At 39.8% G+C, this 16,279-nt stretch overlaps 1 protein-coding gene across 1 annotated transcript in view; it reads right to left on the bottom strand.

The window, feature by feature from the left end:
• Positions 1 to 6,132: 6,132 nt before the first annotated feature.
• The window catches only part of PTCHD3 (patched domain containing 3), an 18,704-nt gene continuing 8,557 nt past the window's right edge, over positions 6,133 to 16,279 (bottom strand). The window contains exons 3-4 of the mRNA XM_011949230.1: positions 11,827 to 11,972; positions 6,133 to 8,268 (exon numbers count right to left, since the gene is read on the bottom strand). Coding sequence (XP_011804620.1) covers positions 6,761 to 8,268; positions 11,827 to 11,972 — 1,654 coding nt within the window. The 3' untranslated portion in view covers positions 6,133 to 6,760. The remainder of the gene's footprint in view (positions 8,269 to 11,826; positions 11,973 to 16,279) is intronic.

The raw sequence follows: 16,279 nt of genomic DNA, 5'->3' as shown, positions 1-16,279 counted from the left end.
TTCCCGGGATGGATGAAGCCTTAACTGTGAGTGTCCTACTTGTACTGCAGCTGAGGGACTCCAGAAAGCAATTCACCCTGGGTTTTATATCCCAGGGGCAACATTTGGGTATAAAAGCTGTAGCCCTTGGCTGCATATAACATCCCTTTCCTCATTTGATTGTTCCACATTGGGCTGAAGCATTGATGGACATTCTGTTTTTAGAATGGGGCTGGAATGAGCCTGAGCTATTCTGGCAAACTCCCCCTCATCTCAAGGTGTTGCATTCCCAGCACATACTACAGTTCTTCTTGAGTACTATGAGGGAGTAAGGAAAGAGGAAGAATGGGGTTGGTCCAAGGACACCTAGAGAACTGTCCTGCAGTGCACCTCACCTCACTTCCACAAGATATTACCCTTAGCAAAGCCAGTCCATATCATATGCTCACCAACCATATGCCCAGATCTGGAGGTGGAGGTTTGTCTCATCAGATTCATGTAACATCTTGACTGACACATCTTCATTCAGTGCAACACCTTTGGGCCATAGCCAGAATACATTTCACTAGGCTCAGGAGGACTACAACCACAAGCATGACCAAGCCTGCCTGGAGTAGTGACCTAGCCCAGAATCCAAACAATCTGGGTAAGAAGTTGCCAAAGCGGTGAAAGAGGAATTCTTCAGGTGTTTCCACTGTCTGTGGCCAGTGAACCTGCTTCTGAATCTTCTTCACTTGTGTTTCCACCATACCTGTGGTATTAATCCAGGTATGGCAGGCAGTACTGCCAATTGCATGCACTCCTCCCAGTTGGGTTACAAGAAAGTCTAGATAACTTCTGTCATCTGAAACAGCCTTCCTGAGGGAGCTGAGGGATGTCTGCCGGGCGGTCAAGGCAGTGACAATGGAGGAAGCCATATCTGCCATGGTCAGGGACAGATTTCTTATCACTTTTTTCTGAGCACTGACTCTGATGCATGGTCTCAAAGATCTCATAAAGGACATAAGCCCAGAGTCAGTTCTACCTCCTGGAAGGTTCCTAGTAAGTCTGGTGTATGGCTTTGGGCTGCAGGCCCAAATGGGGGCATCTCATTATTCCCAGGGGTGGTATCTTGGGGTACCCCCAGCATATGCAACATGCAAGATCCCTCTATCTGACAGATTTTCAGGCATGACAATGCCCATCCTGTGGGTTACCGCCAGACCATCTGCAGAGAAAGATGTAGCCCTCAGCTGTACATAACATCCCTTTCCTCATTTTATTGTTCAATGGCCCATACATGGGGATAGATGCATTGGCTTTCACCAACCAAGTCCGACTGATGGCATAGTTGCGTGAGCTCAGTTTCTCCCACACAATATTGTTCATGAATCCTACACAGAGGGCTAGGGGTAGTCCAGTCTTTGATTTCATTATCACTACTGGGACAGTTCTAGTCCATGTAATCAAAGGAGTGTGTCCGTGAAAGTACCTGCCACCAAGGTTTTTTTAGTTGTGGTTGTGACATTTTGCCAGAGAGTCAGTTAATAGGGCACTTCCGGTTCCCTGTCATGTGGCAGGTGCCAGATCCTTGCTCAGTAAGCCATGCTCAGGTGTTATTGCCTTACACTGTGACAATACTCAGGGAATAATGGTTGATACAGTTTGGTTGTGTCCCTGCCCAAATCTTGAACTGTAGCTCCCATAATTCCCATGTGTCATGGGAAGGACCTGGTGGGAGGTAATTGAATCATGAGAGTGGGTTTTTTTCCTGTGCTGTTTTCATGATAGTGAATGAGTCTCATGAGATCTGATGGTTTTATAAAGGGGAGTTCCCCTGCACACATTCTCTCTCTTGCCTGCCGCCATGTAAGATGTGCCTTTCTTCTCTTTTACCTTCTGTCATCATTGTGAGGCTTCCCCAGCCATGGAACTGGAATTCATTAAACCACTTTTTCTTTATAAATTACCCAGACTTGGGTATGTGTTTATTAGCAGCGTGAGAACAGATTAATGGTTTAGTTTACCACTGGCAGGAGAGAGTTGCTGTGGTCTGTGACAAGAGGAGGTCCAGGGTGGCAGATCCAACACTTCGTCAGGTTGCCTGCCATGGCCACAGCTTGAAAGAGGCCACCAAAGCCCACCAAAGACACACTCAAGGCTTCTGCTGCCACATCCTTGTGGAAAAGCAGACTGACAGGTTCATGCCCCACCCCTACCCCTCACAGGGGGCCCAGGTGTTTCCTACCCATCAGATAAGAATTGGGCTGAGGTGGTATAGTGACCTAGCCTGTCTGTCCCTATCCTGAGGCTGCCACCTCTGAGGGTACCCCTTGCCCTTGCTGCTAAACCCAGACCTTTTGTCCTCATTTGTCCAGTGTAGGAAGAGAGAGCGTGTCCTGTACAAACTTAATATGCCTGATGACACTGCCCACTTGACTGGAAGGATCAGACGTCCCTAGTGCCCCAGAGGGACCCTAGCACCCTTGTATTCCTTGGTTTTGTCGCCCACCCTTGTGGAATCACATAGAGGGGTGGGGAGGCACTAAGAGGAAGCATTGCCTCCAGATTAGAGTCAGAGAGCCCCCCGTCTGGGGTTACTGTGGCAGCCTGAACTGCAAACCACCCACAGGATATGCTTTCTAAAGTGAAAAAAGAAGAATTGTTGAAAACATGAGGATTTTGCAGGCTCAGGCTAATGAGGCAGCTGCCTGGTCCACCACCACCCTTACCTAGTTCAGTGTTTCTCAACACGTGTTGCAATGCTGTGTTTTCCTTGTGTTCAGTGCCTATATTGCCCTAATCAGGTGAGGGTACCGCCCCACCAGCAGGTTGTCTTGATGTTCTCTCTTCAGTTGCTGTGTGAATCAGCTGTTCCATCATTTAATAGTTTCACTGGCCTGTGCATAATAGGCTCCATGGAAAGCCCATCATATCCTCTGATCATATTCTCTGAAAGTGTAACCCGTGTCATGTTGCTTGGGCAGTGAAGTATGTTGTTTGGTTAATGGGACATCTCACAGAGTATCCAAAAAACATGACATGTTATCTCAAGGGTGGCTATGGTATTCCTAGTGTCCACATGGGTGACATGTATTTGTCCCTTCAAGACAGGAAGCTGTTGGCATAGTCCTTGTCCTCACACAGGGGATCCTTTAATAGCCTAGTCACTCAGCCACCATTCTCCTGACAATTTAACTAGGCTGCTGGCAATGGCCCGTGAAAATGTAGCAATATGGTGGTAAGGGTGGCCTGCTTGGCCATCACCACTGCAGGTAGTTTGGCCGGTTGGTTGGAACATCTGTATTCAGTCTGAGTCAAAAGATGGCCACCCACCTTTGCAGCCCAATGAACCCTATCTGCTTTTAGTTTTACAGAGCCATCACTAAATGATGCCATATTTTTGGAAGGCATGTGTTTGAATCTTGGGCCCTAGGTAGCTACAGAAGAGCTACAGCATCCCCTGTGAGCAGCTTAGTCTCTTCTGGGAATACAGCCATTTGTTCATGGAGACTACTAGTGCCACTAGAGAGATCTAGCACCCTGGTATTCCTTGGTCCTGTCCCCTAGCCTTGTGCAATCCCATAGAGGAGAAGTACCCCAGGGAAGCATCACCTTGGTGGGCATACCCCAGGGGAGCTACAGCATCCCCTTCACTTCCTGCTGGACTGGAGTGATTAGCCAGAGGTTAAAGCTTTGAGTTTTCGCAGCTCTTTTCTGAGTATGTGTCCTGCCCTGAGCATGTGCATGGCTTTAAAATTCCCAGTATATGGATCACCTGAGGTCAGGAGTTCAAGACCAACCTGGCCAACATGGCAAAACCCCATCTCTACTAAAAATATAAAACTTAGCTGGGCGTGGTGGCGCCCATCTATAGTCCCAGCTACTCAGGAGGCTGAGGCAGGAGAATCGCTTGAACCTGGGAGGCAAAGGTTGCAGAGAGCCAAGATCACTCTATTGCACTCCATCGGGTGACAGAGTAAGACTGTGTCTCAAAGCCAAAAAAAAAAAAAAAAAAAAATCCCAGTATAAAGGTGCTTTTGAATGCCTTATTTTGACAAAGAAACTCTTGGCCCAGCCTTTCCTCCCTGGCTTATAGGGCACTATTAAATACCTCAACAGTAACGTTTTGCCCCTGATGCTTGTGGGCTGTTCATTTGGCTTACGCTGTTTTAAGGAAATTCTTGCTAACTTTTCACCATGAGTGAGTTCTGGGGAAGGTAAAACAAGCATAAGTGCTTTGTGTCAGTCTTCTGATAGCTCATAAACATGTTTAAACAGACAAACTCTCTGTGAATGAGATCTTTTTTGCCTCCAGAACTAGGAATCTGGGTCCCACACCTGGTAGGAAGGAATGTAGGCTACCTTTTTTTTTTTTTTTTTTTTTTTGGAGACAGAGTCTTGCTTTGTCACCTAGGCTGGAGTGCGGTAGTGCGATCTCAGCTCACTGCAACCTCTGCATCCCAGGTCTTAAGCGATTCTCCTGCTTCAGTCTCCGAGTAGCTAGAATTACAGGTGTGCATGCCACCACGCCTGGCTAATTTTTGTATTTTTAGTAGAGATGGGGTTTCACCATGTTGGCCAAGCTGGTCTCGAACTCCTGACCTCAGGTGATCCACCCCCCCTTGGCCTCCCAAAGTGTTGGGATTACAGACCTGAGCCACCCTGCCTTGCCTAGGCTACCTTCTGAGGACCACCATCACTATCAAGCCAGGGAGGAGGGTGTGAGACAAAGGCAAATAAAAAATGCCACAAAGTTTTCCCAACATTTTTTAGTTGCTTTTTTTCTGATTTGGTATCCATTTGGTTGGTGTAAACCTTGGACCATTTTTCAGAGTTTAATTAGAATCTTTTCTAACAGTTTTTGCTTTTTTCAATTTTTTTTAAAATTTTTGTGGTGAAATGGGCTCTTGGAGCTACATTCTACCCTGTTTATGCTGACATCACCCCAAATATTTTTGGTGAGGAAAAGAAACTAATTTGTAATTGACGTCTAGGAGAGATAACTAAGGAGAGGGAGCCACTGATTGCAAAACAGGAAAAACATGAATAAAGCCTTTAGGCAAGATCATATTTAAATAGCTAACATTTCTAATCATTAATAAAACTTCTACACTGTTGCTGTTTTTCACTTTTCCCATCCCATTGGTGTGACCAGTTAAATTCAAGGCCCAAAACCAACAAGTTCCAGGGTAAAAGTGAATTGCTTTGTTACAGTATAGTTTTATTATGATGAATACCTTCTTTAAAAAAACAATATTGGTTTATAGAGTTTAAGACAAAAAAGTAACAAAGTGTTGGTATGGTGGCTTACACCTGTAATCCCAGCAGTTTGGAAGGCTGAGGCAGAAGAATTGCTTGAGGCCAAGAGTTCAAGACGAGCCTGGACAGCACAGAAAGACCCTGTGTCTTAAAAAAAAATTAAAACAAAAAATTAGTCAGATGTAATGGCATGACTATATTCCCAGCTACTCGGAGGCTGAGACAGGAGGATCACATGAGCCTGGGAGTTTTGGGCGCAGTGAGCTATGATCGCAGCACTGCACTCCAGCCTGAGTGACAGGGCGCAAATCTATCTCGAAAAAAAAAAGGAACATAACAAAGATAAACTTTGAAATCAGAAAGATTAATAAAAATCAAAGTGGACAACATACACAGCCTAATTTCAGTAATTAATATAAAGCTTCAGTAATGAAGGCAGTGTGGTGGTACTGGGCTTAGAGCAGACCAACAGATCAATGGCACAAAATTAGAACCACACATAAATTGTCAACTGATTTATTTTTTATATAGATGCCAAGTTAATCCTATCCTGAAGGACAGTCTTTTCACAAATGATGCTGAGACAAATGGGCAGCTTTTATGAGAAGGAAATGGACTTCTATCCATACGGCCCAACAAATACATGTGTATGGATCACAGGCCTAAATGTAAAATCAAAACTATTAGCTTAGAGGAGAAAACATAGATGACTTTATTTGTAACCTTGGAGTAGTCAGTATATTTCTTAGGTTAAGAAAGCACTAACCATGAAAAAATATGACAAATTGGATTTATAAACTTTAAAAATTTCTTATCAAAATATACCATTAACAAAATGTATAGAAAAGCCTCTGAATGGGAAAATAAATGATAAGATGCATTTTCACATATGAATGCACGTAGCAAGTACAATGAAAATAATATTCCATTTATAGTATGAACCATACATACAATAGTTGAATTTCAGGTATAAATATAAAGTAAAGGGAAAAAATAACAGAAAAGTTGTACCTTGTACTTGATTGTAAAGACTGTAAGAAAGATAACACTTCCTAATTTAGTGAAGATATTTTAACATAAGACTAATTAATTTTTATCAGTATATTTTAAATAATAATTTAAAATGGGATTTCCAAATCAAGGAAACATGCCCTTGTTTTTAGTTTGTTGACCAATTTTTTTTTTTTTTTTTTTCTGAGACGGAGTCTCACTCTTGTCACCCGGGCTGGAGTGCTGTGGCATGATCTCAGCTCACTGCAACTTCTATCTCCTAGGTTCAAGTGATTCTCCTGCCTCAGCCTCCCAGGTAGTTGGGATTATAGGTGCATGCCACCATGCCTGGATAATTTTTGTATCTTCAGTAGTGACAAGATTTCACCATGTTGGCCAGGCTGGTCTCGAACTCTTGACCTCAGGTGATCCACCCACCTTGGTCTCCCAGTAGTTTGTTGACTATTCTTAATAGTGCATTTAAAAAAAATCAGATTGGATTGGGACAATGAGGAATTATAGAATTGGTCTTTGATTTGTTAGTGGATATTCAAATAAACCTTCCAAAAAAGGTTAAGAATACTGGAATAAAAATTAGGCCATGAGCTGCCCCGAATACCATAACAAGAAACATAATCTTAAAAAATGTTCTGAAGATGTATGCTTTTGCTGAAGCTAAAACACACACCCCTAATATTGTTGAAATTGCACTTTGTAACACTGGATAGCCTAGAAGATATAATGCCTCGATTGATTTTTGGTTTACTGAGGGCTGGGAACTAGAAATAAATGCATAGGAAATGTGTGCAGAAAAATCGAAAGAAAACCCTATACAAATGACAAGATTAATCATGGATATGGAATCAAGATTGACTTTCCAGAATGCCATGAAACCCGTTACTCCTACAATCACAGAACCAATAGCAAAAGTCACCCACAAGGAACAAAATGGATAAGGGATTAACAATAAGGAAACAATGAACATAGCTGCTGATGCAACCAATACATTTCGAACAGTGTTTTCTATTATCGCAGCATACTGATCAAAATATATAAATGCCTGGTTATATACTATTAGGGGAATTTGACAGTCTTCAGCTGTGCGTCGTAATTGGAATAACATTATTTTCTTTTTGGTTGAAGAAGAAACATTTGTTGTCTGAATGAAGCCCCGAGAAGAAATGATTTCATTTGATGATGAAATATTAATATCATGCTGAAAATTTGGAAAATTGCTTAAAAAATCAGGAATATTATTCATAAAAGTATTCTTATCATTAGGATCTTGGCTGTTACCTTTTAAATATTGCACATATGCATCTAACCAAAACTCTGTAAGATTTTTATCTACATAGACATTTTTTTCAAAAATTTTAATACAGTTTTCCAGTTTTTGCCTAACATCTTCATTCCAGTAGTCAACTTTTTTAGTAACAATAACCATAACCCTGGGACCATAATCTGAAAAATAATCTTCCTCTACATTAAAGTATGGTGTGATGTAGGAATCGTCACTTGCCAGATTTCGAAGGTCTAAACCTTCCTGCACATGGAAACACCCATATATACTGCTTATGATGTACAAAACGTATATAAAGACTACAAAATACTTGGACTCACTGCTTGTGAGAAAGGGGCCAAAATGGTCTCTAAAAAACAAATTCATTGGATGGATATCAGTTCCATGTTCATCTGGGACAGAACCAAACGGGAAACAGCAGAACTTTTTAAATGAGGACCATTTTGCGTCAGCCTTTTCCAACCAGCGTAGGCAGACTACTTCTCTTTTACCATCCAAGGCCATAAATGCTCCAAAACAGGTGATGCTATAAAAATAGCAAAATAACAGGGTCGTTCCTGTATAGATGCAAAAACATTGTACGGACCTAAAAGAGCTCATAACCCCGGTATAGAAGGCCAGGATGTTAGTGATGGTGGTGATTGTAATAGACACTGCCACTTTTGAATAGACATTGGACATCCGCTCTGGTATGTCATCTGCAAGGCTGGTCTTATGCCAGGCAGAAATCATGATAAACATGTCATCGACCCCAACACCTGTAATAAAAAAAAGGAAAGAAACAGAATCTTCATCTTCATACATATTACTATCCATTAAAAATTAAACAGGTTGGTTCAAACCATTTTCTTTTTCTATATCTTAAGGTTTTATTTATCTTGTCCAACCCTCTGATTAAATACTACCTTCTCTGTGATGCTTTCCCTGGTTGCCTCTGAAGTTACAACAGAACTCATCATTCCTTCCTTTGTAATAAGTCTTTGCTTTGTACATACTCCTATTATTGCACGTAGTGCAGTATACTCTACTCTTTGCTTAGGGTGTTTCCATGATGAGGTCAGGAAACCTGGCTAGATGGGTATCAGTCAAAGCAGCATTGGCAATGTGTGTCTTTGATTCCAATATTGCTTGAGAGATCATTTTCTCTTGTAAGATATTTCATGCTCATGTACAGACACATCCATCCAACATTCTGTTACTTGAAATATAAGCTGGACTTAATGTGTTCTACAGTGAGCATGTGGCTATCTCTGTGGTATGATTTGAGAGGCACCACATAGTTTATAGACACGCACAGGTACATACACAGATATAGTTTTTCTGCTAGTTTGTTTCTGATACCTAGGATGCTGGTATTCAAATTCCACTTGCCCAGTTCATTGTAATGAGATCAGAAATATGTGTCAAGGTAAATCTTAAGAATTCTTTACATATTAATGCCTACTAGATGATTAGTTCCTTTCATCAGTGATATTTCAGATTGGTTGGAATAGGAGAACATCAGAGAATTTTCAAGTCATGACTGAAGCCTGGGAAAGGGGATTACCAAAAAAATAAAGGAACTGGAAAGGGCAGCATGAGCATGTTGCATATAAATTTCACCTCCCTCCAACCTCCTACCAGACGTGTGAGTAATGAATTGCGTTATGACAATAGGATGGCTATGATAACAATAGGTGATGGGAATTTTTCAGCTCCATTATAACCTTCTGGGACTACCATTGTATATGTGGTCTGCTTTGTATATGCAGTCTATCTTTCACCCAAACGTCGTTATGTAGTGAATAATGGTATAAGAAAAAAATATTTGACTTTTCAATTAATCAAGGGATGCAAATTAAACCACAAGTGAGACACCTGGTTTTCTTCTTAATCAATATTAGCAAGACTGAGGATTTCTGGAGGGTTTTCTGCAAATGAAGACACTCAGTCCACTAGGGAGAAATGGAAATTGGTACACAATTTTTCAGTCCAAGTTTGCAACAAAGCAAAAGACTTAAAAAGGGAATACCTTTGACTGTCAATTCTACTTCTAGGAATTTGTCCTAATTGGACAAATGCTCAAAAGTAGAACAAGTGTGTTCATTTTGGTGTAATTTATAATAGGAAAATATCGAAAACAACATAATCTCATAACAGTATGACATTGGCCAAATCAAACATAGTGTTAGATTGGAGTCATATTCAGTCTTTTTAAAAAGAGGTAGATATTTAATGTTAAATGAAAATTTCTTGTTATAAAATAAGATGTTTGAAATGGAGAGCTAGCTACATGTGTATATTTGCATAGAACAAATTCTGGATGGATATACATAGAGATATTAGCAGGAATTATCCCTGAAGGGTGGAATTACAGTTGTTTTCCATTTTTCTTTGTATTTTTGGTAAGTTCAGAATTTATTTTACAGTAAGCATGAGAAAATAAAGATGTTTATATTTTGGAAAGTAAGCATCTTGGAAAAACTAATATTTGGTTTTCTGGGGGAGATAGTGAGTTGTGTACTGGATATTAGCTTATTTATTCTAGCTTTTCAAGGCATACCTTCCTCGTATGCACTCACACCTAATCATCCAGTGTACCCCACAGCCATGAATAACTATAGTCAAGGCGTATATAATTGATTTAATGTAAGCCATTTTGTAGAGTTTGCATGAAGGCCTAGGACTTTCCTGTAGACTTTATAAACACTGGATACTTAGGCTACACTACATTTATTTTAAAATATATTTTTCTTTCTTCAATAATAAATTAACCTTAGCTTACTGTAACTTTATTATTTTATAAACTTTTAAGCTTTTAAAAACTTTTTTGGCTTTTTATAACACAGCTTAAAACACAAAAACATTGGACAGCTATACAAAATATTTTCTTTACTTATATCTTTAATCTATAAGCCTTTTTCTATTTTTAAAAATTTTTATTTTTTTTTTTACTTTCTAAACTTTTTATTAAAAACTAAGATACAAAAACACATATAAGCATAGTAGTGCGTGCCTGTAGTCCCAGCTACTCAGGAGGCTGAGGCAGGAGAACCGCTCGAACCCAGGAGCCGAGATTGAGCCACTGCACTTCAGCCCGGGTGACAGAGTGAGGCTCCATCACAAAAAACAAACCAAAACCCACACACATTAGCCTAGGCTTTCATAGGGTCAGAATCATCACTATCACTGTCTTCCATCCCCACATCCTGTCCCACTGGAAGGTCTTCAGGACACGCGGAGCTGTCTGCTATGATAACAATAACTTCTTCTGAAATATCTCCTGAATAACCTACATGAAGCTATTTTACAGTTAACTATTTTTTTCATAAGTTAGAGTATACTCTAAAATAATGACATAAAATTTAGCATAGTGAATACATAAAGCAGTAACAATTGTTCATTAAGTATCATGTTGTGTACATAATTGTATGTGCTGTATTTTCATAAGACTGGCAGAGCTTGTTTACACCAAGATCTAAGGAAAGAAAATATTATTGTACAGCTCTCCAATGTGTTTGTGTTTTAAGCTGTGTTATCACAAAAGTCAAAAAGTGTAAAAAAACCTTTAAAGTTTATAAAATAATGAAGTTGCAGTAAGCTAAGGTTAACTTATCATTGAAGAAAGAGAAATACATTTTAAATAAATGTAGCATAGCTTAAGTGTCCAGTGTTTATAAAGTCTGCAGTAGTGTATAGGAATGTCCTATACCTTATGTTCACTCAACGTTTATTCACTGACTTACCCGGAGCAACTCTCATTCTTGCAAGCTCCATTCGTGATAAGTACCCTGTACAAGTGGACCATTTTTTATATTTTCTACCATATTTTTACTGTACCTTTTCTAGGTTTAGATGTATTTAGATACACAAATATAATTAGATACACAAATACCATTGTGTGACAGTTACCTATAGTATTCAGCATAGTAACATGCCGTACAGGATTGCAGCCTAGGAGAAGGAGCCCAGCACAGCCGAGGTGCGTTGTAGGATATACAATTGAGGTTTGCGTAAGTACACTCTAGGAAGTTTACACAACGACAAAATTGCCTATGGAAGCATTTCTCAGACCCTCAATGTTAAGTGATACATGACTGTATTTTTAGTGATTCGTATTTTGTTTTTTACAAGTGAACTGCTGTTCACGTACACGGTCTGTTTTTCCATTAGGATACTCGATCTTTCCACCTCTAGAGATATCCAGTTCAATTTCATTTCCCTGTTTCCCGGCACCTCATTTGTGAACTGTAGAGCCACCTCAATACAATTCTTTCCCTTATATCCCCCACCCTGCCACATACACAGTGTGCAGCCTCCCATTTTGTTTAACTCACCTAGAATAAGAAATGGCGAATTGGCAACTATGATGACAAATGGCACCCCGATGTGCAACAGCAGGCCAAAGCCGCTCACCACTGCCAGGAAAGCAGAGATCACTCCAAAGGCTGCAACACACATTTTGTTTCGTATGCAGTCAAACCTGCAAAGTTGGAGGGAAAAATCATAGAATTTGTGGTGGCAGCTTTCATCAATGGATAGCATTTTTGACTTGGACACGTTGTCAGAAATCTCTAAGGCAATAATTTCCACACGTATCTTCTGGAGACCTTTAATTCCCAGGGACTATCTCAGACCAATTAAAATAAATAAATAAATAAAAGGAAAGAAAGGGAGCAGAAAAGTTAGAAATCTGTAAATCTGTACTTCTACCAACTTTCCTACATGTGATTCTTTGCAGCCAGCCAAGCACTAAGTCACTGACTGGCATTTTGGAACCACAAAGAAGTACTAAAACACTGCTAATGGCTAATTCCACTCTGATCTTCAGAAGGGTGTGAATGGAATATAACTGGTAATGAAGAGCAAACTGTACCAGAGAAAGAATATATAAGCAGTTATCTTTTCACCTATTCCTGATCTCTAACTAGCCATAACACAACATTAAATACCTCCTGTATTTCAAAGCTAGTACAATGTGTATTGTTGTTAACATACAGTAGGAAAGTCTTCTTTCAAGTTACTTTCAGGATTCTTCTCTACTGGTGAAGTGGGCTCTGTGGAAAAGTTGCTACGAATTTGGAAAAAATTAACATGTGCTATATTTTAAATGACCCAATCTGTGCCTGTTTCCTTGGCAAACCAACAGGAATGGGACTATCTACAGAATATTTTAAAGTATGATTCAGTGCTTTACCTCCTCAACAACCATAACGTTACCTTTTAAAATATTGGCAACAACCTCTGGTTTTAGATTTTACTTGTTAAAAATTGCTTCAAAACAAATGACTGATACCTGCATTCAGATATTCTAGTGGGGGAAAGAAACTAACTTTGGAATTAAAGTCTAGGAGCTGAGGAACTGGAACCACTGGTTTCAAAACAGCAGGAACATGACTGAAGACCTGCAGGGGAGATCACATTTAAATAGATAAAATTCTTCTTGATAATAAAATGCCTGTACTGTTATTGTATTTCACTTTTTCTCAACCTGGTACTATGAATTTAGGTCAGGGCCCCAAGTCAACACACATACACATATAAATTCCAGGGCAAGAGTAAATTGCTTTGTTATAATAAAATCTCTTATTATAATTCTTTTTTTTTTTTTTTTGACAGACTTTTGTTCTTTTTGCCCAGGCTGGAGTGCAATGGCGCGATCTTAGCTCACTGCAACCTCTGCCTCCCAGGTTCAAGTGATTCTCCTGTCTCAGCCGCCCAAGTAGCTGGGATTACAGGCATGTGCCACCACACCTGGATAATTTTGTACTTTTAGTAGAGATGGAGTTTCACTATGTTGGCCAGCTGGTCTCGAACTCCTGATCTCAGGTGATCCGCCTGCCTCGGCCTCCCAAAGTGCTGGGATTACAGGCATGAGCCACCGCGCCCGGCCTATTATAACACATTTTTAAAACAACAATGTTGGTTTATAGGTGTTTAAGATAAGAAAGTAAAAGAGATGAATTTCAAAATCAGAAAGATTTTGGATAAAAGGTATATATGACAAGGTTATGCCCATTCCTCCTTTTGAGTTTCTGGATTTCTTAGGTGTGAATTTTTCAGAGGATAGGGGAGTGAAGTATAGTATTGATTATCGAGACTTTGGCTAGATATAAATAAAGTTCAGTACTATCTGTTGTTTCAGACATGCATTGGATGTCTTGGATAGTATTCCTGAGGAAAAGCAGGGTATTACTATACATGAAATAGCATGAACTATAATTAAGTTCAATTTAGAGCATAGGCTTTTGAAAAAGTCTTATTTAAGTGACTTCATTGCAAGATAATAAATATAGAATCCTGAAATATGTTTGAATATGTGTCTTAAATGAGCTAAATACGTGTATGCAAGGTATAACCTTCATATATGAGTGTGTGTGAGACAGGCAAAATGGGAATAAGTACTAGAATTGTCTAGGAAGCTCCACCCAGAACAGACATAAGAGACCCTTTGTGATAAGGGAAGAGGGGGAGCGAGAGGTGTCCAGGGAACTTATAAAAGCACTTGCAGGCGGCAGGGTGCAGTGGCTCGAGCCTGTAATCCCAGCACTTTGGAAAGCCAGAGGTGGGCGGATCACCTGAGGAGTTTGAGACCAGCCTGGCCGACATGGCGAAACCCCGTCTCTACTAAAAATACAAAAATTAGCCAGGTGTGGTGGCGCATGCCTGTAATCCCAGCTACTCAGGAGGCTGAGGCAGGAGAATCGCTTGAACCCAGGAGGCGGAGGTTTCAGTGAGCTGAGATCGTGCCATTGTACTCCAGGCTGGGTGACAGAGTGAGACTCCGTCTCAAAAAACAAAACAAAACAAAACAAAAAACACCAAACAAACACTTGCGGGAGGATCAATTTCATATTCAAGACTAGAGAAGACCTATGTTAGACTGTCATGGCAGCATTCATATCTTAAGAATTTTTCAATTCCATTTCTCCTAGTCTTTGAGCATGCTCCAGTCTGTGAACCACTCAGCAAGGTGGATAGTAGGAGAAGTGACAGGAGAGGCCTGGAATATCCCTTTTTCCCTATTAAAGGCTTGTAGCATGCTCCAGCTAGGAGAGGGGGAAAAACCTTAGCTTCAAATCAAGTTACCACTTTTGTTTATGACATGAACATGAACATGGACATTTTAATTCTGACTGGAGGACTTTTTGTCTTGCTTAAGAATTACCATAACATAGGGACTGCCTGAATTTTCATGAGGCAGAGGAAGAACGTGCTCTACCTAGTAAACTACCAGGAAACAAAGGGAGACAAAAATACAACTGCTTTATGTTTATACCTTATGAGTCTTGTGTTCAATATGGTGGTTACATAAGCATAGAAGAATCTTTAGAGACAACTATAAATCATTTTCCAATTCTCTTATTAAATATTTTTCTGCGTTATTGTCCAAATCATTTGTAAAGATATGTAAGAACTGACTAGAATTTGTATTTTCAAAACCAACTATCTATCTAGTAGAAAAGTTTTGTCAAACCAATTATTAGTAACATGTAGACTGAATTTTTAAAATGCTTTATCCTACTAAGTTTAGTAGACTGAATTTTGCGGGGTTTTTTTGTTTCTTTTTAAAGTTTCTTTGTTTCTAAGGGATGTGGTCCTCCTTTCCAGGGTAACAAAATTATGAGGTAGTTTATTGACCCAAAGAGGTCCCCAATGTCTTCACATCCCTTTACCTACTGAGACTTCATCTTTCTTCTCCATACATCTAAATAGTTAAATTATATTATTTGTCCCTAAACCTACCTACACTTAAGAATCAGCTAGAGAAATTTCTGAAATATAGATTTCCAGATTTAACCCCAAGATATTTTAATTTGGTAGGGTGATGCCTGAGAATCCCTGGTTTATGGCTCTCTGGGTGACTCTGATGTAAATTAATTAGAATATAATCTATGGGGCTCCTCCTACATCTAAATTCTGTTGTTTGATATCTTTCATATTTTAGTTTGAACTCAAACAAGAACACAAACTACCCTTAATGCCTAGAGAACAATTTTTAAGCACTTAACAAGGTAAACTGCACATTAGAACAATGGAGACACTTAAGTCAATTAAATTCGAACTTAATTTTTTATGAAGTGAAAAGTACTATTTTAAATTAGTAGAAATAGGACGTGCTTCCTGGTTCTACCAACTTACCTGCCTTCCAAATGGAACAATTAATCGTAATTGATGCAATATGTTAGGTAAAAAAGATATGCCAAATCAAACAAAACTGGCCACAATTTCTTTTATTATTCCATTTGATTAGACACTATTGCTGATGGGAAGAAATGTTTTTAAAAGTCACCAGGCTTAAAAAATAAGAGTTTAGCACGAGATGTCAGGAAAAATGGTAGAATAAGAAGCTCTTGTCCTCTCAAATAATTATCAAAAAAACAAGCAGAAACTGTCAGAAGCAATTTTATGAACCCTGGAAAAAGTGAGAGCAACCAAGCGAGTGATGAACCAAAAAAAGAAAAAGAAAAAATAGCCCCCCTTTCTGGCATGGTGGCAGTGTCAAGGTAGCAGGGGTGTTAAAGTGGTCACAGTCTCAAAAGCAGAGGCAGTATTAAAGTGATGACAGCCTGAGTCCCAGTGTCAGAGTGTTTCACTGGATCTGGAGGGGGAAGAGCGAATTTTACTCAAGAAATATTGTATATGAAAATTAGCTGGGTGTGGTGGCACATGCCTGTAATCACAGCTACTGAGGAGGCTGAGGCAGGAGAATGGCTTGAACCCGGGAGGCAGAGGTTGCAGTGAGCGGAGGTTGCGCCACTGCACTCCAGCCTGGGTGACGGAACAAGA

This window comes from Colobus angolensis, unplaced genomic scaffold (assembly GCF_000951035.1).
Source record: "Colobus angolensis palliatus isolate OR3802 unplaced genomic scaffold, Cang.pa_1.0 Scaffold293, whole genome shotgun sequence".
Classification (NCBI taxonomy): Eukaryota; Metazoa; Chordata; class Mammalia; order Primates; family Cercopithecidae; genus Colobus; species Colobus angolensis.
The sequence above is the reverse complement of the archived record's forward strand: the minus strand, read 5'-3'. Positions and strand labels throughout refer to the sequence as shown.